Source organism: Vipera ursinii (assembly GCF_947247035.1).
Source record: "Vipera ursinii genome assembly, chromosome: 1".
NCBI lineage: Eukaryota > Metazoa > Chordata > Lepidosauria > Squamata > Viperidae > Vipera > Vipera ursinii.
This window is the reverse complement of record NC_139512.1, coordinates 129,806,710-129,831,617: the sequence shown is the minus strand read 5'-3', so window position 1 is coordinate 129,831,617 and position 24,908 is coordinate 129,806,710. Positions and strand designations below refer to the sequence as shown.

Below are 24,908 nucleotides of genomic sequence, written 5' to 3'. Positions count from 1 at the left end.
TCTGGACAAGAAAATGATAAGCATAGTATTCTGCCTGCAATGCCCAAATCAATATTAAGCCACTTGCAGATATTAGTCCCTTAAAATATTTGGCAAAGAATAAGAAGGAATTTCAAATAAGAAAAAAAACTATGTACCAAAGAACAGTTTCTACCAGAGTGAGATTTGAGTTATGTGATACTCTGGTGAAACATGGGAAAGTATTAAAGAAAGAAAGAAATTGTGTAAGTATATTAAGTGTGCATACCCATAGTCACATGCAAGTGAGATGGGTAGCTATATATATTTAATAAATAATAACTGGAGTGTCAGACAAAAATATTGTACATATTCTCTTTCACTGCAAATGCTGTGCTTCATTAATAGTAAAATTACTAGTTGACTGGATAGCCTACTGGGATACTGGCAATAGATTACCTTATTTCCTCCAGAGGGTAAACTTATGTGTTACTAGTAGATCTGCCAAGTTTATAGTTAAAACTGAGAATTCATTTTGTTAAAGAGATTGAGTAGAATGCAAAGCTGATTATTGCATTTGAAGGCACTTCATTTTCTATCTTTGTATCTTTGCATTTTACTTGATATTGTTTGTGTTTTAATACACTCAATTGACTAGTAAGTGAACATGAATATAGGTGAAAACAATGTGCATTGGCATGAGACTTGAAGCTATCAAAGTAATTTACTAAGGGAATAAATATAGTGAACAGTATGTTTGAGCTGTTTAACTTACTGCTCAGTTCAGGGTAATAGGATACATATGACAGGCCTATATTGCTTCTTTGAGTCTGTGGAATTATGTATTGTTGTTTGGTCATTGGATAGCTTTGTACTAAGTTCCACATTATTAAGGCATTCTGGCAATTAAAAAAAAAGAAAAATATAATGCAGAAGCCAAAATATCTTCAAATCTCCCCTTAATTTTAATCTCCACTGATCAAATAATAAAACTGTACTCCTAGTAAGAGTATTAAAGTTATATAAATATGAGTGCCTCCCAATATTTCTTTCATCATATTCTAATATTGACATGCACAGTGTATCAAATAAATTATTTCCCAGTTTACATTGTTAAAAATACATATCGTTTGAATGAATGTTTTAAAATCAATTCAAATATAATTTTTTCTCAAACACAGATTAATGTGAATGCTTAAATGATAATCAGATCACAGATGATAATCAATATGTTTTGGCCTTCCATGGTATTCACTACTATCCAAAAGGGAAAAGAATAGTTAAATTTACACAATTTATCTGGGGATTCTGATTTTCATCCGTAAAAAATGTTGACTAGACTTTGTACACTGACTGTCGCTTACTTTTTATTTTGCAGCTGGTTTATATGGAATTGTCTGAGCAATGCTGTTTTTGAATACTTTTCAAGGAGAATTCATCTGATAAAGGAAATTATAACCTGTGATTTTTCAACCTGCATATGGTTGTTTTAATTTACACTGTTATAGGTCTGCCATACCAGACTGAAAAATGGGGTCATAGATTTATTATCTGAAACTATTTCTCAACATTTCTCAGTTTTGGCTTTTAAACCTCAACAGGCAGAAGAAGTTCTTGGATCAACATTGCTAGTTTAACAGCATGATGCATCCGTAGATTCTCTTCTTTCTGTTCATATTTTTGCCTTTTGGCTCTTGGTGATTTGTATGTGTTTAGCAGACATTACTTCAGAAAATATTTTTTTCCACTGGCTTGCAAAGTGTTCTGCATTTGTTCCAGGTAAAATCATTTTCTGTTTTTTTTTCCCTTCCTCAACCCCCCATTTCTTCTCTCTGGTTATTTCTGTATGGAACTATTTTAGGTGAGAGGCAATCCTGAACCTCAGATCACATGGTACAGAAATGAGCACCTTGTCACAGGAGAGCGCTGTGTAACAGATTGCAGCATTCGAGGAATTTTCAGTTTGATGATTAAAGGGGTAAAGGAGGAAGATGGTGGTCTGTATATGTGTCAGGCCAGAAATGCTGGTGGGATTCGCCAGGTGACTGTGGAATTGACAGTGGAAGGTAAGAATGTTAGCAGTCAAGCACAAATTCCATTCCAGAAGCTCTTTTTTTCTGTGCAATGCCCCTTGTTCCATCCCAAATTTATTTTTCCTGATTGCAAAAGCAAGTGTGGAAAATAAAGGACAGAATGCCAGTTGGCTACCATTTTTTATGCTCTGGCTAACTCAGTGGAAGAAAGGAGCACAGCAATTGAAAATACCTAAGCTGAAATGTGTACTTGCTGCAGAGAGTTTGAGAGACAAGGCCTTCAGCCATAAAACACTCTGAGGATGAGTCTGTGCCTGTTACCATTTGTTTTTCTACCTTATAGTATGAATGACCTCACCAATATAAATTAGGGACAATAAATCTGTGATTTCAGAAAACTACTACCCCTCACAATTGGCTGTAGTGTCTTGGGTTATTGGGACCTGTAGATTTTCAATATCTGGAAAGCTATAGGTTACACTATCCTAATCTAGAGATAACACTTTTGAACCTATTGCATATGAGAGTTTGAAGGCTTTAAAAGGAAACTGAATTAATTCACGGAGGACAAGTCAACTGAATACCATCTATCCTAAATACGCAATCTTCCCTCCAAGATTTGAAGAAACATGCCTCCAAAGACCAGTTGTCCCCTGAGATGTCAGTGTCTCCTGCTTGTGAGCATCCAGAGGCATTTGACTGGGAGCAAAATGCTGAGTTGAGGTATGCCTAAGGTCTGCCTTAACCTGATCCAGCAGGGCTATTCTTATGTAGAATTCTCATCTATAGGATATCAAGTGGGAAGACTACTTTGGTGTTTCAAAGCAGGTTAACCTAGGTAATTTATAACAGTTACTTTTAAGCAGGGGTCTTTAAATTTTGCCCTTTTATGACTCGTGGACTTCAACTCCCAGAATTCCTCAGCCAGCACGCCTGGCTGAGGAATCCTGAGAATTGAGGGCCACAAGTCATAAAAGGGCCACGTTTGAATACCCCTGCTTTTAAGGAAAGAACACTGTTATCTTCTTATGCTTACCTAAGCATCTCTAAAAGAAACCCATAATATAGGGAAAATTTGATCTGAGGACATTCTGGTTCAAATGTGAGTCTTAACCACTATGATTTCTGTTGAGATAAGCATAAATTATTATTTACAGATATTTGCATTAAATTTTATTAATGTTTTTCAATCTTTTATGCTGTCTCCCATATTTTGCAGAAACCAACTGTATTTACCATTCATTAAAGTTCATAAAGTTCATTTGCTCACAACCAGTAGATGGTGCTCCAAACTCACAACATAATACCTTCCATCCTGACTTCTGACTTGAAACAGTTCCTTAAAAGTTTTGGTTGTGATGTTTCAGCAGAAGAATGTGTTATAGAAATATCAGGCAGGTGAACCAAATGTCTTCAGGCTGCTCACTTGGAATTAAATAAAAACTTCTTACTGAAGTCTATGAGCAGTTTTTGAAATAGCAAAAAACAATTAAGCAGTTCTATTTGTATGTGTGGTCAAATGAGATAAAAACCAAATTTTCAGCAGATGTTTCTTATTTGGGTGCATAGGGCTGTAGCTTGGACTGCTACTCAAAGCACTTCACAGCAAACATCTGCCCTGCAATTACTCAATCTCTGTTGTAAGCTACAAGTAAGGAAAACTTGATTAAATGTGTTTTTCAGGTGGAGAATGAGCAAATGTAGAAGCAAATAATGTATTTTTTTTAAAAAAAATGGGCAAATATGTTGTTGCAATATATAGAGATAGAAAAACCCATAAATTCCATAAAGGGTCCCAATGACTTGCAGTCCTAATAAAATATTTTTATATCTGACAATTTTTCTGTTTTCTTTTAGGAAAAGTTTTGAAGAAATATAACTTGCCTTCCAGTTCCAAAAGTTCTGGGTAAGAGTTTGGGTGGCATTTATATACTTAGAGCAGATATTTATTCTGTAACATTGCACAGAAATACCTTAAAAAGGCAAGGTTTTCTGTTTGGCTTTAGTCATAATAATTCTGCTGTATTCAAAACATTTCATGGAACCATATATTTATGACAATGTCAGTATATTTTTCTGTCTGGCCTACCTAATGGAGTTCGTATCGCTGTTGCAAATCTGATTGTGTTGTATTTCTTCTCCTTCTTATACTCTTGTGAATCAGGAAGGCTTCTGCCTGAGCCACTTTCAAATTATCTTGTTTCTTTGGACTTAAAAAAAAGTGTTTCGGCTTCATTTGCCTAGGTTTATGTACATTTCTGTCAAATTCATCTTCCTTGCTTTTTACAGTATTCAGTATTGTTAAGGATTGTAAGCCATTTGGCCTCTTTTGTGCTTACTTTGTTCAGCTGACAAAACTTTTAACCAAATTTATAATGTAAGCAATCTGTTCCACCAATTTATTTCTTTTTAAATTTGCTTTTAGATCTAGTCTAGACATCTCTGGTGTGGCCAATAGAAACTTGCTTTCTGGACTTATAATTCACTGTTGTTACACCCCACATTCCAGGTTACTGTCTGATCCGGATTCATATTCAGGAAGCTGAATTGCTATTTATTTTTTCCCCTTGAAGAATAATTTCATACATTTTCTAATATGATTTGTAACTATTATTTCACTAGGAAGTACAGATTATAATATCAACCTATTTTTTTAACAGCAAGAAATAGAGACAAGTCATCCGTGGCCCAGCTTTTATAATTTCTTTACCTTTTAGTATACCTTAATCCACATTATTAAGTTTCCCTGTATTACACTGTTTACAATATAGTATTTGCTTTTTGGGCTGAGATCTCATAGTTTCTTTTAGTAGTATAATACATTGCAGAAGATGAGAAACTTGTTTCATATGGGTAAGTGTTTTGTACAGTGCAGATAACCATGACTTTAAATTTGCTTGAAATTCCCAGCTTCATTTTCATCACTGTTGATTATTCACTACTAAATAAGTGTGATTGTGATATTTGCCATTAAAGTGAGCTAGACTTCCCTTAATCCTAATCCTAACCTGTTCTTGACATTGTGTGGAATTTAGCCAACAATATTTTGGGCTGGGAATTTATAAAAATCAAAGTCCACTAGAACTGGTGAAGAACTAGTATGAGCAAGACCAAATAGGAATTGCTTAGTGTATATTCAATGTTCTATTGCTGTTTGTTATTTCATGGCTTTTATCACAGTTTTAAATGATGAACTCACTGAACTGGTATTGGTTATTTAACCTTTGAATTTCTGAAATATAAGCATAGCTAGGTTAACATTACAAAAATTTGTAATTAATTTAATTCATCTTATACATAGCAGCATGTAGCATGGGCCACTTTCTGATCTTCTTTAAAAAGGCCTTCTTCTGAAATATTTATGGCAATATGCTAATAATTATCTTTTAAAATGGAGGAAAATATAAAAACTAATGTTCCCCAGCTGCTCATTCCCAAATCACAAGATTCTTACAAGCTTCTTGGTGTTACTTTTTAAATTACTTTTGTTTCTTAAAATTTAAAAGGAATGTTCATAAGTTAATAAATGTACCAGTTGACTGGAACATCATGAACAAGAAGTCCCTCCCCACTTTGCAAATATGGACTTATTCCAAAAATTAACCAAGCCAAATAGTGGCAGGCTTACAGCATGTACCTAGAACAAAATACATTCCATTTATCTCTCCCCTACAACACCCTTTCATCACCAGTCAAAGTTGATAGAACCTTAGTATCAGCCTTCCATCCTTCCGAGGTAGGTAAAATGAGGACCCAGATTGTTGGGGGCAATAAGCTGACTTTGTAAAAATGCTGCTTGGGGGCCCCCGAAAGCCCTAATAAGCAGGCACATACATAGAATGAAGGCTATTGCTAAGCACATTGATTTGTGCTTCTTAGATTGTAAGCCGCCCTGAGTCTTCGGAGAGGGGCGGGATATAAATGGGATTTAAAAAAAAGTATAACCTATTTAATATTTATTTGAAATGAGTGGTTGTCTTACAGTTTTGCAAAACAGATTCTGATTTTTCTGTAGAGTTGTGTTATTTCCAGGCCCCTTGTTTAAACTTCATAATTAATGTTTTTAGATGAATTGCCACAAATCATCTGCAGTAAACAAGTTACAGTTCTTACAAAAACAGATATATTTTTCTTTCTCTTTTGATCACGATGGCTTCTTTTTTGCAGGTAGAAAGACACTTCTAGGTTAGGTATTTTTTCCAAGCCCTTCAAATGAAAAAGTTTCCTACATTTTATCTTGGGGGTGGGGGGATAATTGATATTTTTCATCTTAATCTAATGGTAGCTTTAAGAAAGTTACCTGATTTATGCTAGTACAACATTTACATAAATCTTTCAAAGGCTCTCACAGTTGAGATGGACTCAGATGATGGTAAGAAAATGGGCAAGAATTCAGGAAAAAAAAAGACCAAGAAGAAAGCTTATTTGGTTTGCTGCAGTTAGATCTGTCAAATAGCATGGATTTTGTTGGGGTTTTTTTGCATTTCTGTATATTGGATGAAATCAGGAGGTAAAATGTTATTTAAATTCAGAATTCTCAATGCAAGAATTGTATTATAAAGATCATTCTTGTACAACTGTTGAACTTGCACTTCCATGATGCATGCACTCACATGGTTTTATATACAGTACAGAGTTTCCTTTCTTCTTAATTATTTGGAGTTTTCATGGAGACCAAATATATTCTTGTTGTACAAGGTCTAAATCTACTATTTGTTCAAATGTGGGCATGTGTGCCTCCTCATAATGATGGGGGGGAAAACCAAGCTTTTGTTTTTTAATGCTTGAAGATACATGTTGTACTCCAGGATACTATGTGGAATTCACTTCTAGAGTAGCACCATATTACATATTGCCTGCAATATCCTGAAATTCATTAAGAAGCATGATTCAGTAATAATATTCAATTACTTTATTTATCCTTGATAATATTATTTCATTCAAGGGGTCAGTCTACTCTTCTACCTATAGAACAACGGCCAAGCATCTGGGGCGAATGTCCACCCAAATTTGCTACAAAACCCAATCGGGTTATTGTACGAGAAGGACAGACTGGTAAATTTTCCTGTAAGATAACAGGGCGACCTCAGCCTCAGGTCATCTGGTTCAAGGTATAATTGTAATATAATATTCAGATTTTCTAAAGAGTTGCTTACAGTATATTTGTATATTGAGAGGATCTTAAATCATGGGTCATTTTTCTTTTTCCTATGTATCTAGGGGGAAAAAATAGATTCTTTAATCCTCACTTTTTCCATTTGCATCAGTAGTAAAATTGTGGTTTGGCATATCAGAATGTATTCTTTTAGAAACATTGAAAGACAGACTTGCATACAATGTGTTCTAACTTTACTCAATTTTTAATTTAAATTAAGAAGGTTTTTGCAAATAAAAGTGATAACAATTTAAAGAAAAAATAAATTAACAGAAAAGTCATAAGTAAATAAAAGGGAAAGGGAAAAATGAAAGATATAAAGGAGTAGCTTCTGATCTTCACAGAAGTTATAAATGCATTTATATTTTATCCTCTTTCTGTCTAAGGTTCCATTATGGATCCCGTCTTTCCATATTCTACCCTTTTTAAGCATCAAACCATAAAATATAAGTTCATTTTTTCCATTTTCAGCACAAAGTACAAAAAGTCTACAGTTACTAAGAAGAACTAAGTTACTTTTTTCCTCTAATCCAGCAAGTCAATGTTGCCATTTCAAGGTGTTCTAATTTTAGTGGTCTGTAATATTTTTTACTTCTGATAATATAAAATTATCAGATAATTTCTTATCTCTATGCAATGGGAAGCTAAAATTAAACTTATTAAAATTAACAATAGTTATCAGAACCATTTGCAAGTGAAAATACTGGTAAAAGAAATCTGTCTCTAAAGATTTTTTGAATGCTGAGGGACCTGGGAGTCAAACGCAAGTCCCTTGAGAATGCTTGTCATAGTTTTGAAGCAATACAAGTGAGGACCAGGCCAAAATTCCATTGAAATGCATTTGGAAAATGAGCGTGATTCCAATATACATGGAGCTGTGAAGTTACCATTTTCTTGATTACCTTTTCCAGCATTTGAAATAGTCCTATAGTTCCACTGATTCAAATGAGATCTTATTGCATCCTTTAAGCAAAAGGGAACACATCCTTCCCAGGATGAGGCATTGATCAACTTCCCTTAATGAGGCCATCCTGCATTGGTTAGTTCTGGTCTCTCCACATACCCTGTCCACATTCCTGGGATCTACAAGCCAATAAATAAATAATATATAATAAGACAAGCATGTGCCAAAGTTTCATCTCTGGGATCTGCCCCAATGTCACATTGTAAATAGATTTAATTACCTTGTCCACAAAGAATACTGTAGATTGATCACAATATCGATTATCCCAGTGCCTTCCTTTCAACAACTTGGTAGGGAAATGTCATACAGTCAGGAAAAGCAGTACTGGCTAGTTCAGTACAGATGCTTTAGAGAAGAAAGTACTATTTCTATATCCATTGCAATTGAAGTGAACTTTTCAGGTAGGCCTAGCTTCACTTAATTTGACTATACCTGAGAATTTCTGTGCTCTGCTATAACTGATATCTTATCCACTTCATCACTGTTCATTCTCTGTTATGCCAAGGGGCTGTGAGAAGAAACAGGATGCTTAAGAACAGTAGGGTAGGGTCAGCTTGTAAGCCGCTCTGAGTCTTCGGAGAAGGGCGGGATATAAATGGAATTTTTTTAAAAAAACTTCCATTAATGGCATTGCGAATAATGATACAGAAATTTCCATAAGCATATTCAAGAAACCATTCAAATCCATCGGGTACCTGAATTCAAGTATGGGACCTTTACCCAGCAGAGGTTTATGGATAAACCTCTGGATAAAACTCTTGAGTATGTAATCTGTCCATGATAATGAAACCAGGCAAGGCTCCTCAAACTTCAGATCACTAGTTCCACTGAACAGAAAGTGAAATCCAACATGTGTCATGCTGCAATCGCGGGCCACAAACTTATTAAGATAAGTCTGTGATTAATACAAAATGTTTAAAAGATTCTAGTTGAATATGGTTAATTACATCATAATTGTCTTTAATATCCCCCGGTCAAGGAACCTAGGTTGGTCCAGTGGAGATGCCCCTGAGTAACCCATCAAGCTCAGGAAGAGGAAAAGGTAGCATAGCAGTATGCACTCCAAATTGGCAGAAATTAGGATGGAACATCTTGTCAGCAAGATGGAATTGTTATAGATCATGATTACTCTACACACTCATTGCCCTCCAGTCCTGGCTTGTGTGTGTGTGTCTGTAAAATACATAATTTTATTGAATAATTTTTTTAAAAGATATAAACTAATAAAAACTAATATAAAGTGAGAAGAACAAAAAACAAACCAAGAAAGGTAAAAATAGTTTCTAATCTTTACTGGAGTTTTAAGTACAATTATAAATTTCATTTCATTTATTATATTTGTATACCGCCCTTCTCCCGAAGGACTCAGGGCAGTGAACAGGGCACATAAAAAATACAGAATACAAAAATTAAAAAAGAATTAAATAAGAGCCCGAGCTAAAAACAGTAGAATAATAAAAATCCCCAATAAAACCCCCAGCACATCCCCCATCAGGCCAGGCCAGCTTGCTCAAATAGGTAGGTCTTCAGACCGCGCCGGAAGGAGCGGAGGTCAGGTGCCATCCGGAGCTCGACTGGCAGCTGATTCCATAAAGCCGGGGCACCCACAGAGAAGGCCCTCCCCCTGGGGGCCAACAGCCGACATTCTCTGACCGGTGGCACCCTGAGGAGGCCCTCTCTGTGGGAACACACAGGGCGGAGGGAAGTTGACGCCGGCAGCAGGTGATCCCCGAGGTACTCTGGACCCATGCCATGTAGGGCCTTAAAAACCATTACCAAAACCTTGAACCTTTACCTCTTAGTCTGGGTAATAGTTCTCTTCTTTCTATATTATGTCTAATCAAAACTATAAATCATAAGTTCATTTTATTCTGTTTCATGCACAAAGTCCATAAGGGGTTTTCAGTCAGCAGTAAATATATTGTCTTTTATCTTTTCAAAGCCAATTGAGCCCCCTCTGCAAATTCCATTATCTTCAATGATTCTATTCATCTTTGTGCATGCAATAATCTCACTGTAGTTATCTTGTATAAAAACAAAGTTCTTTGACATTTTTTCAACTGTTTGTCCATCAATCACAAAAGAAAAACCTCTGGTTTCAATTATATATTAATCTTTAAAATCCTCAGAACCAGTGTATGTATTTTCTAGCTTTTTACATAAAGTGTATGTAATACTCTACTAGTGTATCAAACTTTCTAGCTTTTTTATATATGTATCCACCAAACATGATAAAATGTCCCTTCTTGTTGCTCACATTTCCAACATAAATTTGAATTGCCTTTAAATATTCTAAGCAATCTCTCTGGTGACATAAACCAGTGGTACCTCATTTTATAAAAAATATATTTAATGTTATAATGTAATGTAAATTTCAGTCCTTTCAACCACATATTTTCCATTGTTCCATCTATATATTATAGCCAGTTTTGGCCCACTTTATCATATATTTTTTCATTGCCTGCTTTAAAGTTGAGAAGCCCAACAAAAAAATCTAGGAGAAGTAAACACTTAGAAGTTAACTTCAAGGATGTCGTGCTCAGATGAGTCTTTATTCAAATAAAAATATCTTTTGATCCAGTATTTAGAAGATCCTGACCTGCTTACAGAAACTAACTCTATAATACTCAGATTTTGAATATTACTTTGTTTCTGGTATACAGCGGAGTGGTTTATTTTTGAGGAGCATTTTAATATTATATCAACATGCAAGGAAAGCACTGCATTGTGAAATAAAGAAAATAATAAAGCATGAAAATAAATGATATTTTCTCTCTTTTCACGAATACATCTAGACATGTCATTTTATTTCTTGATGCATGCAGGATGAAATTCAGGTGCAGAAAAATGATCGTTTTTACATGTTTGAGAAAGCAGGCATCCAGTTTTTGGAAATCCAAAATGTTCAGCTGGCTGATGCTGGACTTTACACTTGTACCTTGATGAATAATGCTGGGAAGGCTTCTGTGACTGCAGAACTCATGGTTCAAGGTATGATTAAAACAGACTAAAAGGGAAAAAAATGCAGACATGCCAACTAAATGTTTTCCAAGAGTTGGGCCAGTTCTTCTTTTATTCTCCAAAACTCTTTCCATCCTCCTGTTTTTACAGAGTGACTCCTAAATTATGGTCCAAACATACAGGTTTATTTTTTTTTAAAAAGTTGCATTTTATTTTATCCAGGCTCCTCTCTCTTCTTCCTAGTCACATTTAAAAAATTGAAGACATCTTGGGAGTGAAATAGGTGGTGGTGGTGATGATGATGATGATGATGATGATGATGTCATTCTTTTTAATTGCTTCTGCTCCCATAAACTACTTAAAGGGGTTATGGTTCATAAAAGAATAAGGTTTTCCCATTAATCCTCACCCTAACTATATAAAAATGGTTATACAAAAGACTGGCTCAATGTAATCCTATTAACTTCATAATTGATTCCTGGGTCTGGTGCTACATAATCAGACAAACAAGCTAACAGTAAACAACAGACTAATCAAGGAATTACCAAGACCAACACTGACAGGGCAAGCCACTAGGGTATAAAATGAGAGCAAATCCCACTACCTTTTAATGTATCTTTTCATTCACAGACTGTAAACTAACTGATTATTGATTATTAAAATTGGAATAGAAAGAAGCGGGAGCCGAAAGGGAAGAGCGGACCAATCTGTGATAGTAATAAAAAACACCAGAATATATATTTTGTAATCATAAAAGGTTTGAATCACGATCTCATGTGAGTTTGAGCTTCTCAAATCTGATCAAAACGTAAGAAAGTAATTCCTAACCAAGGAGATTAAGGATGAAAGGCAGCAGCCAACATTGCAGAAGGTCAAGGCACATCAAATAAAATAACATATATCTACAGAGACACTTGATTTCCTTCTCTAGTTAGTTATATGCCAACAATTTAATTAGTGGCTATTGTGTTGTTTCCAGCAAATCCCTGCCATTTTTAATCATGGTAACACTTCAAAAATATTTTGTTCTGTTCCCTGATCTCAGTCATCCGCCTTAACAATCATCTTCCCATTCTCCTGTACACCTGAACCTTGCCAAGTATAATTCTTTCATCTAGCCTTGATTTGCTCACATCAAATGTCTAAATCACATGAATTTCTGCTTTCTGATCATGCCTCAAAGATGCCATCCGTCTTGAATTCACTCAGGATCAAATGGTATTATTCATTATTGAAATATAATCCATATTTAAAGTAATCAATATTCTTTTTTTCATTATTTCACAAGAAGGGAGGAAGGAAGGAAGTTATTATAGAAATACCTTTATCTTTCATGTTCTTAAGTATATCATTGCCTTCTTCTCTTTTTGTGGCTAGAAACTACATCTGCTATAAATTGCGATGGTACCAAAAGGATTGTGTATATATGATTTTGGCATCGTACAAATGCTGCTATTTTGTACTTGTGTTAAAGTTGTGCCATTTGCATGATGACCTTGTCACACAAGCGCTGTCATTTGAGCTGTTTTCTCCTTCCCTGCAGATATCTATGTTCAGGGAAAAATTACCAGCAGGCCAAGCATCAGGAAGTATCATTCTTCTATCTTAAAGCAAACTGCAACTTGTACTTCAGCTTGAAATGTTAAATTTTATTTTTAATCTTTTGTCGTTTCAGGTTCTCTAAAAAGGGATGCATATTCTCAACCTCTTTGGTATGTATTCTCCATTCCTTCCTCTTTTATCTTGGTTTTTACCTTTTGAAAACAAATACAGATAACCAATGCTATGTTATTACTTATTATTGTTTAAGCCTTCAGCTTACCTGCTGTATGAAAATAAATTATTTATGTCATTGAATATTTAATATCCAAACATGACATATGGTTGTAGAGGGGGTCCTGTAATAGAGTATTTCAGCTTTTGCATGGGTGGGGACTATGTAATTAGTAGAGCTAAAAAGGCATGTATAGGATTATATCACTTTCAGATGGTGAGCATCAATATCATAGTCCCAAGGGAAAAAAAATAAAGTTAGCAATAATCAAAAAATAGAAAAGGAGCCAATCTATTAAAATCTCTACTGGAAAAACTGAGATCTTATGATTTAGTTGACTTCTGAGATTTTGGTTCTTTTTTAAATCTCTTAAACTTTGCAGTGAGGGAGCTGATGCCAATGGCGAACCATCTGGCCATGCATTTGGAATAGAGCTACATGCATGGTTCAGAAGTAGTACTTCAGACCTAAAAAGGCACACCACTTCTCTGATCCTCCTCAGAGCTTTCTTGGAAGCCTGAAAAAAAGCCGCAGCTGCTTTAACAAATCATTAAAGCAGCAAAAAAAAAGGACTTTGAAAGCACCAGCATTTTTCAAGCTTATCCAGATGTTTACTAGCTACACATTTTTAATGAATAGCAAAGTTTATAATGCTTGTTCCTAGTTATTTTTTACATATGCACAGTTCAAATTTGAAAGCAGAATGAATAGGTGAAATTGAGTAAAATGTGTCTGGATATGATGGATCTGAATTGTATAAGACATTACTTGCTTGGAGTAGAATACCTGAGGTCCTATTCCCTGACTGTATGTATTAGAGAAGTGGAAGGAATGTTAACAGTGACTCTTTGAGAGGGCTAGACGCAGCTCCCAACTGTGGCTGATGAAATAGTGATGAGTGGCTATCTAAGGGGTCTTGGACAAGATGATCTTGAAGCACTTACTTTTTTTAAAAATCCCATTTATATCCCGCCCTTCTCCGAAGACTCAGGGCGGCTTACAATCTAAAGAAATCAATGTGCTTAGCAATAGCCTTCATTCTATGTATATGCCTGCTTATTAGGGCTTTCGCCCCCCCCCCAAGCGGCATTATTACAAAGTCAGCTTATTGCCCCCAACAATCTGGGTCCTCATTGTTGGATGGAAGGCTGAGTCAACCTTGAGCCTGGTGGGACTGGAACCTGCACTAATTGCAGGCAGCTGGTGTTACTTAAGGAGGCATTAGCCCACTGCTCCACCAAGGCTCTTTTAAAATTTGAAGTGACTCTGCCATTGAATAAATGGCACAGGATGACCTTAAAATATCTGTGATATCTTTGCCGTCCTATCTGAAGCTTTAGGGAACACAGGTCAGTAAAGAAAATAATAATACAAGAACAGCTCTACCTGAGTAGGCAAAAAAGCGTGGTATACTGCTGTAGAGGTTTTCTGCTCCTATTTCTTAAAAAAATATCACCCACTAAACTTATAATGAACTGAACATTTCATGCCTTTTTTCTGAAATTCCTTTTACTGAAGATGCTGAAGAATAAATGTGGAATTTTTATTTGGTTTGCCTCGTAATATATACATTGGCCTTATAAATGGTGGCTTGTCTCATCGTTCCCTGATCTTCTTGTTTATACTGAAGTAGCATGTCAAAATAAAAATCTGTTCCTTTTACATAAAATATTGTACACTTTTGATGGAACAGAAATTAAATAATCTGTCTAAACTCTACATTCAAACATTAAACAAGTGGTTTTTTAAGAAGTAAATTTACTTTTACAAATTGTTCTCTTGGCTTAAGAAAATGTTTTCCCTTTAGCACATCAACAAAACCCAGTGCCTCTACAAAATCCACCATTATTACCAAAGCTATTGAAACCTCAGAGTTCAGAAAACCCACTAGCAATGGGGTAGTTAAAGACCTCAAATCTACCACCACAGAGGTTTCGCTAGAATCCAAAGAACGGACATTGGTGAAGAGAGAAATTCAGCTTGCTCCACCCAAAGAAGCCAGAGAGAATCAATTGCAACAAATGAAGGAACCCAACAGAGAGCCAGCTAAAGAAGACAGGAAAAGCCAACAGGTTCTGCAGAAAACATCAAGCACTATAACTCTTCGCTCTGTGAAAATACAACCTGGACCAAAGGCAGAATTGAAGGCAGTTTCCTCTGAACAGGAAGCTAATGGAGAAAAAACAAAGCGATTGCTGGCAGCAGATTGGCAGGCTGCTTTTGCTACCAAGTCAGATAATCTGACCTTTGAAGAATTGGAAAATCATGTTGCGTTAAAGAAGAGTGCAGCAGAAATAAAGATTCAGAGAATCCCTCCACAATTTGAGTGTCGTCCTCAAAGCCAGGAAGCATTAGAAGGAGAAGAGGTTACATTTAGATGCAGAGGTAAGAAAGCACTTGCTGATTCCTTTCTGGGATGTTTTTAAACAGAAAATGGATGGCCATCTCATGAGGGGATATCAAAGGTGGTTTTTTGTTTTTTGTTTATCATTGACGAGGCTTGAGATGTTTGCAGCCAGAGCTTTTACATAACAGGGGCAATATGGGTTGGCCTCTTCCTTCCCTTAAGCATAGACAAATAACTACACTTACTGTAACTATAAGGTAAGTGCGATTAGTTTCTATTGTACAGCATTACCACCTCCCATCATGAGGCTTTGTCTTCTGCAAAAAGTAGATGAAGTGCAAGAGGCATAGTACTCAATTTGCCTAGAATGGTATGCAAGTTCAGCTCTGATGCCCAGCATATTGTCCCCTCTGGGGGAAACCCTCTGGAAGAGCTGAAAAAAATATATGTTACAATCAGATCACACAGGTCGAAGTGGCTAGATGACACTCCCGCTTTCAGCTTTAGAATTTGATAATGAAATCCAAATGACATATTAGTAACACATGGGTATGTATGCAAAAGCACGAGGGAATGGAATAGACTGGATTGTGTTACTTTATGCTTCACAGGGAGAATCACGTGCATTACACCCTTTCCATGTTCTCTGTGTGGATGCCGCTTCCGAAAGTCCATTCTGCGCCTGAGCAACAAAAAATTAGCTACCAGTTCAGCTGAACTGGTGCAAACTGGCTGAATCCCACCACTGCTTATGACTGTTTTTCACAGTTACATCCTTTGCAGCATCCCCATGATCATGTGATCAAAAGGTCATAAAATGGGGCAAAACTCACTTAACAAATGTCTCAATTGTGATTATAACCCAAGGACTACCTGTATAGAAATCTAGGAGATTTAGCAGAGAGTTGGTTTAAAATAAATGTTATGTTGTCCTTGTTCTTTTACACGGAGGAACATTCAAAAATATCCTGCTACCACATGTTTGCTAGACAGAGATGGCAAATTCACAATAGGAAGATGTTTCAACTGTTTAGAACAATAAGTTCAATGTTTTTATATCATTAACTCTCTTAATTAAATTCAAGCACAGTCTAATGGATTTTGATGTTATATAACAATTTGTTTTAACTTTCAAAATTAAAAACTGAATAATAATGCGATATTGCTTTTTGGTTTACATTCATTTTTTTAAAAAAATCTGAAGGAAAATATGGAAAAAATATTTCATTCTGCAGTACTGTCTTGTGGATCTGGTTAAATAAAATCTTTTTTAAGTCTGCTGATTAAAATCAATGGGATGAGGCAAGAAAATATTCTGCCTTATTTATTGTAAAAATTTTCAAATTCAACTTTCTCCAAACATGTCATATTATAGTTTTGCAACTACTGTAAGATTGTGACTATAAATTATGATTGTAAAATTTAATCTAGACAAGAAGAATTTTATTTTGGTCACTGGCCAATAAAAAATGAACAATACAAATCTAATCTTGATTTGTTGAAAAGTTGAGTAACTTTTTAGCAGTGTCAAAATTATGGTTACTTATTAAAAGGCGAAGCTAGAAATTGGTGGTAGCTAAGAAAGATACTGGGACATTGTGAAATTATAAATTTTAGAGCACCATCCCCATGCTTAATCCGCCTGTAACGAACTAGTTTCAGGGAAACCCAAGGCAACTGTTGAATGGTTCAAAGAAGGAGCCCTTCTGGAAATAGGAGACAGCATCCTGATATATGAAGAAGATGGGGTCCATTGTTTATGCCTGAAAAAAACTCAGCCGGAAGACAGCGGATTTTACTCTTGCAAAGCTTTCAATCCTGGAGGCCAAGCTTCAACCAGGTGGCTATTAACAGTAAAAAGTAAGCATCTTTGTTATGTATTTAATGTTATACTGTTAAGTTATGAATACATGTTAAACCGTTTAAATCTGTGAGGTAAATACTGTTGACAGGAATACACGCGGCAGCTTTTGACAGCTGTCAAAAGCTGCCGCAGGCTACTGTGCATGCGCAGCAGCTGACAGCACTCAGCTGTCAGCACAGCCGCCTACTGCGCAAGCGCAGCCGCCACGAGACTCCTAGCTGTCAAACCAAGCCGCTGCCGATTGGACCAGCTTTCCGGCGGGAGAAAGACGTCCTTGCCCTCGAGCTACTTCAATCTTTTAATTGCAAAGTATGCTTAGGTCCAGGTACATAACAGTTTCTTCACCTGGAAAAAGGAAAAAAAGATATTGTCTTTCGTAGTATAAAACACACTAAATAATGCCAGTACTACATTCTTTTAGATGTGACTCTTCCCCAAGTTTTGGGCTAGGGTGGATATGAGGTTTCTTTGTGATGTGTTTTATGTCTGTTTCACTGGGATGACTATCTTTCTTTTTTGTTGTCTGTTTCTGTGCTACTTCTTTGGTTTTCAATTTGTGTGCTGCCTAGATTCACCAAGAAGTAAGCCAATTTAGAAATATGAATGATAAATAATTTATAGATATCAATTTGCATTCTCATTTTTATTTTTATTTTTTAAATTTTTTATTGCTTTTATATAAACATATATTTAAACAAAAAAATACATATAAAAAACAAGACATGACATAAACAATACAATCAACAACAAAAATACAAAAAGAATACTTAACTTCCATCATTCCTAATCTTTCTAATCATTTTCAGGTGACTTCCTCGAATCCCCCCTATCTGCGTTTCTTCGTTAATCTTCATTAGCAATTTCTATTTCATAATTTTAAATCATATTTAATATCTACCTATATTTAATTTCTTATCATTTAACAATCATTATTTCATACTATCCTTAATACTAAACATTAAATTCTAAAACTACAACCTATAAACACCTCCAAGTCCATTTCAAACTAGTTGGTATAGCAATATTTCTTCAAATAATCCTTGGATTTTTTCCAATCTTCTTCCACCGACTCTTCTCCTTGGTCACGGATTTTCCCTGTCAGTTCAGCGAGTTCCATACAGTCCATCATTTTCATCTGCCATTCTTCCACCGTTGGTATTTCTTGTGTCTTCCAATTCTTAGCTATCAAAATTCTCGCCGCTGTTGTGGCATACAGAAAGAAAGTAACATTTTTTGGGGGAATTTCTTTTCCGACTATACCCAATAAGAAGGCTTCTGGTTTCTTAATAAATTTATTTTTCAAAACTTTCTTTAATTCATTATAAATCTTTTCCCAGAAGTCTTTTACTATGGGGCAAGTCCACCACATGTGGTAAAAGGTTCCTTCTACAGCTTTACATTTCCAGCATTTATTATCATATGTATGATAAATTTTAGCAAGTTTAACCGGTGTTAAATACCACCTATACATCATCTTCATCATATTTTCTTTCAAAACATTACATGCTGTAAACTTAATACCCTTTTTCCACATCCTCTCCCAGTCCTCCATCATAATGTTATGCCCCACATCATTAGCCCAATCAATCATCACTGATTTCACTTGTTCATCTTCTGTGTGCCACTCCAGCAATAAATTATACATCTTGGAAAGATTCTTTAATTTTGTATCTATCAGTAACGTTTCCAATTTGGATTTCTCTATTTGAAAACCTCTTTTTTTATCCATTTTATACACTTCATTCATTTGGGAATATTGAAACCAATCATCATTATCTTTCAACTGCTCATATGTTTTTATCTTAAATTGGTCTCCTTCTTGTACCAATATATCCTAATATTTCAGCCACTTGGTTTCCATATTTGACCTTTTCTGAGTCTTAGCCTCTAGTGGCGAAATCCACCTGGGTGTTTTACTTTCTAACAGGTCTTTACATCTCATCCACACATTAATCAATGACTTTCTAATTATATGATTTTTAAAGCCTTTGTGGACCTTTATCTTATCGTACCATAAATATGCATGCCATCCAAATACATTGTCAAAACCTTCCAAATCTAACACATCGGTATTCTCTAACACAAACCAATCTCTCAACCAGCAAAAAGCAGCAGCTTCAAAATAAAGTTTCAAATCTGGCAGGGAGAAGCCCCCTCTATCTTTTGAATCTGTTAATAGCTTGAACTTAATTCTAGGTTTTTTCCCCTGCCAGATAAATTTCGATAATACCTTTTGCCATTCTTTAAAACAATTCAACTTTTCAATAATTGGAAGTACTTGAAATAGAAACAACATTTTTGGCAATACATTCATCTTAACAACTGAGATTCGGCCCATCAAAGACAATTTCAAATTTGTCCAGATATCTAGATCTCTCTTAATTTCATTCCACATTTTGTCATGATTATCTTTATACAAATTCAAATTTTTTGCCGTCATATTTACACCCAGATTCTTCACCTTTTTTACAAACATCAAACCAGTGGCTTCCTGTAACTTATTTTTTCCTCTAATGACAGGTTTTTCCCTAAAACTTTGGTTTTACTCTTATTCAATTTAAAACCTGCAACATGTCTGAACTCTTGTATTATTTCCAGTGCTTTAATTGCATTGGTCTCTGGATCTTGTAATGTTAACACCAAATCATCAGCAAAGGCTTTTAGCTTATATTGTTTCGAACCCACTACAATCCCTTTCACACCTTCCTCTTTCCTTATCATATTCAGCAAGACTTCCAGAACCGTAATAAACAACAGAGGGGAGAGTGGGCACCCTTGCCTGGTACCCTTTTCAATTCTAATTTCCTCTGACACCACATTATTAACTATAATTTTTGCTTTTTGCTCAGAATAGATTGCGTTTAAACCATTCATAAAACTCTGCCCAACCTCCATATTTTCAAAATTCTTCTTCATAAAACTCCAAGAAATGTTGTCAAAGGCCTTCTCCGCATCAATAAACATTAATATAGCCTTACAGTTCTTTTTGGCCTCTAACCTTTCCAAAATATCTACTATATTCCTAATGTTATCCTTCATATGTCTACCAGGTAAAAAACCTGCTTGATCATGGTGAATAAGATCTTGTAGCCAAGATATTTGCATTCTCGTTTTTAGAATGAATTCAGTTCATAGGAATTATTTCTGAAGTTCTTGACTAGGAGCAATTAAACTTTATTAATTTTGCTCACTAAATTCCTGCCACATTAGTAAAACGTGTTTTTTTTCTTTAAGGATTAATTTTGTCATTGGTCCAAAATATCTTATTCTGAGACCATCTGTTACCACCGAGCTTCATTAACTGCCTCTTTTTGCTTTGATCTGTAGGGCCTAAAGTGAAGGAGGTACCTCCCTATTTTCTCCGGGTCTTGAAATCCTGCCACGTGAGTGAAGGGCAAGATTTTACCCTTCGGTGCTCAGTTGAGGGGATACCTGTTCCTCAGGTCATCTGGCTCCTGAACGGTAAGGTCACAATCAGAAAATTTGTCCCTGCACATGGGTTCCAAATTATCTAAATTTGTCCTTACATTTTACAAATGGACAATTGATTTCATTTTTATGTAGTGTATGATCTGGAACAGACAAGCAGAGAGGTTTGCAATCCTTCGTCTTTTGACAGGAACATGTAAAATGTGGGTTTATGTATCATGCTAACCCATGGTTGGCTAAATCACAGTTTATTGAATAAACTGCAACCGGAGCAGTTTTTACTTCCTACTAAGCCATAAATGATTTATTAGAAACCACAGTGTCTGGTTTCACCAACATTTTAACTAAAATAAAATTCACCACATAATGGTTTCATCCCAGGCCACCGATTGATTTTGTATGCTCCTCTATGGTTTTCAGGTTCTGAGACTCACTTTAACCTGTCAATGAACTTAAGAACGGCTTTGAAGAACTCAGCAGAACAGATTAATTACCTTCATTACCTTAACATTCTCAGTTGCAAGGAGTCCTCATTCAACAACTTTCTTATTTGCAATTACAAAGCTGGTGAAAAACTAATTTTGCAATCAGTTCTCACATTTACAATCCTCCCGGGACTGTAAAGGAAAGTCGAAGTAAGCTCCTAAGCAAAGTCTGAGTTTTCACTGAGCAACGCTTTGCTTAACAATTGAGTTGCTAGTCCCAGTTCTGGTTGCTAAACCAGGACTACCTGTATCTTAATTTTTTCCTCTGTGAGAAGTCGGATCTACACGGGAGAAAAGACAGCAGCTGTGCTGGTCTTTAAAAGTTGTCCAGCAGGGAGCATTAGTGACAAGGCTGCATTTCATATTCCTGGTTACAAAGAATAGGCTTTGTTGCAGTAGAATATAGACTGCCAAGTGATAAGCTTACATTTTGAACAATGTATTAATTACCAACCGGATGAAGTTTGTGCTACATTTTTCTACTCTTCTCATTTTTTTCTGAAGGTCAAAAATGGTAATTTTTAAGCATTCAATATTCATGAGAGTGGGATTCTGTTGAAGTTAGGGAAACAGAATCCCCTTTCATGTATGATTCATCTTCAGGATCTCTATGAATGAAAGTGAAAAATTAGGAACTACTTGTACTTGTTTTTCCACAGCCATTTGTTCAGCAGGAGTTTCTGCTAGAGGTTACCTGCATGTAACTCTTCATACACATTGCTTTTTTGCAGATAGGTAAAGGTAAAGGTAGGGACGCGGTGGCTCAGTGGGTTAGGACGCTGAGCTTGTCGATCAGAAGGTCGGCAGTTTGGCGGATCGAATCCCGAGTGCCGCATAGCAGAGTGAGCGCCTGTTACTCGTCCCAGCTTCTGCCAACCTAGCAGTTCGAAAGCACGTAAAAATGCAAGTAGAAAAATAGGGACCACTGCGGTGGGAAGGTAACAGTGTTCCGTGCGCCTCTGGCGTCTAGTCATGCCAGCCACATGACCACGGAGACGTCCTCGGACAAGCGCTGGCTCTTTGGCTTTGAAACGGAGATGAGCACCGGCCCCTAGAGTCGGAAACGACTAGCACGCATGTGCGGGGGAACCTTTACCTTTACCTAAAGGTAAAGGTGTCCCTGTGGTTTTACTCCACTAGTCATAGTTGGCCTTAGGAGACAGTGCTAAAGTTATAGTCAACTTTAGAAGGTAGTGCTCATCTCCATTTCTTTAAACCATTGAGCCACCGCTGTCTGAAGACTTGTCGCCAGCATGACATCATTCTGCAGCACAAAGCATATGTTGAAACACAGAATATTGTTACCTTCCCACCTATTTATCTACTTGCATTTACATGTTTTTCAAACAGGAACAGAGGCAAATGATGGGAGTTCACTCTCATGTGGCGGTAGGTCTTGAACTGCCATAGTATAGGCCAGGGGTAGGCAACCTTGGCTCTTTTATGACTCATGGACTTCAACTCCCAGAATTCCTGAGCCAGCCATGCTGAGGGGAAAGCGAGAGGTTTCCAAGCTGAGCCATGCTGGCTCAGGAATTTTGGGAGTTGAAGTCCACGAGCCATAAAAAAGCCAAGGTTGCCTACCCCTGGTATAGGCCTTCTCTGGCGTCTTTTAAGCCACTGGCAAACTGCGTCTACTAATTTATGCATATTGACTATGGCTTAGTTTTTTTGCTGCTACATAGTCAATTCTGGTTCTTGCTCTATTTTATAATAAAAACAAAGGGAATTGATTACTATATAAACTCTAGACTACAGTATAGATAATATAAATTATTGTACTTTATATGTTGTTGCTTTACATTTATTATCATCAAAATGCATTTTTAAAATCTGATTTACAGATGGCAGGGATATATGGAATTCAGAGTTTAGAATGATTGGAGTAATGCAGGTATTATATTGACTTACAACAGACATGTAAAACACAAGGCCCGCGGGCCACAAACGGCCCGCCACATGATTGAATCCGGCCCGCACAACTCTCCCAGAAATTACAAAGGTCCGGCCCCCACCACCTTGGCGCCGGCCCGGCTGAGCACTTGCTCAGTAGGAGGCAAGTGCACGTCGGCTGGTGGAACCCAGCACCATTTGCATCTCATTAGTCTCCTGCGGCTCCCCAAAAAAAGTGGAGGAGGAGGAGGTAGGAGGTAAGAGGGAGTGAGGTGGGATGCGGGGGGGAGGACGAGCAACACCCAGCCGGTGAGGGGGAGAGATGCCCAGGCAGGAAGGCAGACTTGAGGTAGCCGGAGAAAGAGCCACAGATGGCTCCTCTGCCAGGCTTCTTTCGCACACGGGCTCCTTTGCCGGGCGCTGCTGAGAGTGAGCAGAGGCGCCCGACCCGGATCCTGCAAAGCCCGGCTGAGATGCGCCCCCAGCAGTGGAGCCGCTCCGGTTTCTCTGCCGGGCTTTGCAGCTCGCACGAGAAACAAGCCCAGCAGAGGAGCCCGTGTGTGAAAGAAGCCCGGCAGAGGAGCCGGAGCGGCTCCACTGCTGGGGGCGCATCTTGGCTGGGCCTTGTAGGATCCGGGCCAGGCGCCTCTGCTCGCCCTCAGCAGCGCCCGGCAAAGTAGCTCGCACGCGAAAGAAGCCCGGCAGAGGAGCTGGAGCGGCTCCGCTGCTAGGGGCGCGTCTCGGCTGGGGCCTTCCAGGATCCGAGCCGGGTGCCTCTGCTCGCCACTCCGGCTCCTCTGCCGGGCTTGTTTCGCATGCGAGCTACTTTGCCGGGGGCTGCTGAGGGTGAACAGAGGCGCCCGGCCCGGATCCAAACAATAAATGCCTTTTACTGGCAGGGATATGTAAATTCCACATACAATATGTCTGGCAAAGGAACGATGGGACCAGAAGCCTTAAATCAATGGTGTAAAAAGTTCAATGGAAGACGACCGTTCCCTTGAGATTTATTTAATTTTGGATTTGCATGCTGCTTACTGGACAATCTTTGGAAGGCAGAGACCAAAGGCTTTTTCTCTGCATGGGCTGTCCAAACTGATGTCTGAGTGACATGCTTTTGGGGGTGGGGGGGCCGATCATGGTAAACAGCTTGCATGGGAGTTTCAGCAAGGGCTTCACGCTTATTCTGCATCCCTTCACTGGATGAAAAGAGATTTGGTGGAGGGTGGGAAGCCAGGGAATGCCTGGACAGAATTGCTGTTTGGGCTTGCACTTTCTTTTCCCAAGGAGCAAAGGCTGCCGTTTTCTGCCAGTGCTCTGAAACCCATCTGTGCAATTTTATAAATGAGGAGACCAAAAAAAAAAAATCTGATTAGAGTGCAAGCAAGAGCAGAGGCGATCAGGGCTCTAAGGAGCTGAGGAAAGGGGTCTGGGACATCTTTTATTTGGGGCAGGGGAAAGAAAGGGAGTTTACCCACTGATGCAAATTCCTAGCTGGCCTGCCTTGTTTTCAGCGCCACTCTGGCTACCCGCCATCCACCTGCCAAGTCGCGGAGGACAAAAGAAACTACTGAGGTCTCCAAGGAAGCAGATGGTGGCAGGCCGTAGGCCGGTCGACCAAGTGGGGGGGGGCCGGGTCGGGCCCCGTTTACCTTTCGAGCCACAGGAACCGGCCTGCTCTTCCAACAGGAGCGCGTCTCGGCTAGGGCTTTCCAGGATCTGGGCTGGGTGCCTCTGCTTGCCGCTCCGGCTCCTCTGCCGGGCTTGTTTCATGTGTGAGCTACTTTGCCGGGCGCTGCTGAGAGCGAGCAGAGGCGCCCGGCCCGGATACTGCAAGGCCCGGCCAAAACGCGCCCCCAGCAGCACCAAGCAAAGTAGCTCGCACGAGAAACAAGCCCAGCAGAGGAGCCCGTGTGTGAAAGAAGCCTGGCAGAGGAGCCGGAGTGGCTCCACTGCTGGGGGCGCATCTTGGCTGGGCCTTGCAGGATCCGGGCCAGGCACCTCTGCTCGCCCTCAGCAGCTCCCGGCAAAGTAGCTCGCACATG

The 24,908-nt window shown here is 37.9% G+C and overlaps 1 protein-coding gene across 1 annotated transcript in view; it reads left to right on the top strand.

Moving 5' to 3' along the window:
* The window catches only part of MYLK (myosin light chain kinase), a 190,013-nt gene that overhangs the window by 58,185 nt on the left and 106,920 nt on the right, over positions 1–24,908 (top strand). The window contains exons 3-10 of the mRNA XM_083377923.1: positions 1,820–2,024; positions 3,849–3,897; positions 6,937–7,102; positions 10,936–11,101; positions 12,747–12,783; positions 14,653–15,230; positions 16,849–17,052; positions 20,384–20,518. Coding sequence (XP_083234049.1) covers positions 1,820–2,024; positions 3,849–3,897; positions 6,937–7,102; positions 10,936–11,101; positions 12,747–12,783; positions 14,653–15,230; positions 16,849–17,052; positions 20,384–20,518 — 1,540 coding nt within the window. The remainder of the gene's footprint in view (positions 1–1,819; positions 2,025–3,848; positions 3,898–6,936; positions 7,103–10,935; positions 11,102–12,746; positions 12,784–14,652; positions 15,231–16,848; positions 17,053–20,383; positions 20,519–24,908) is intronic.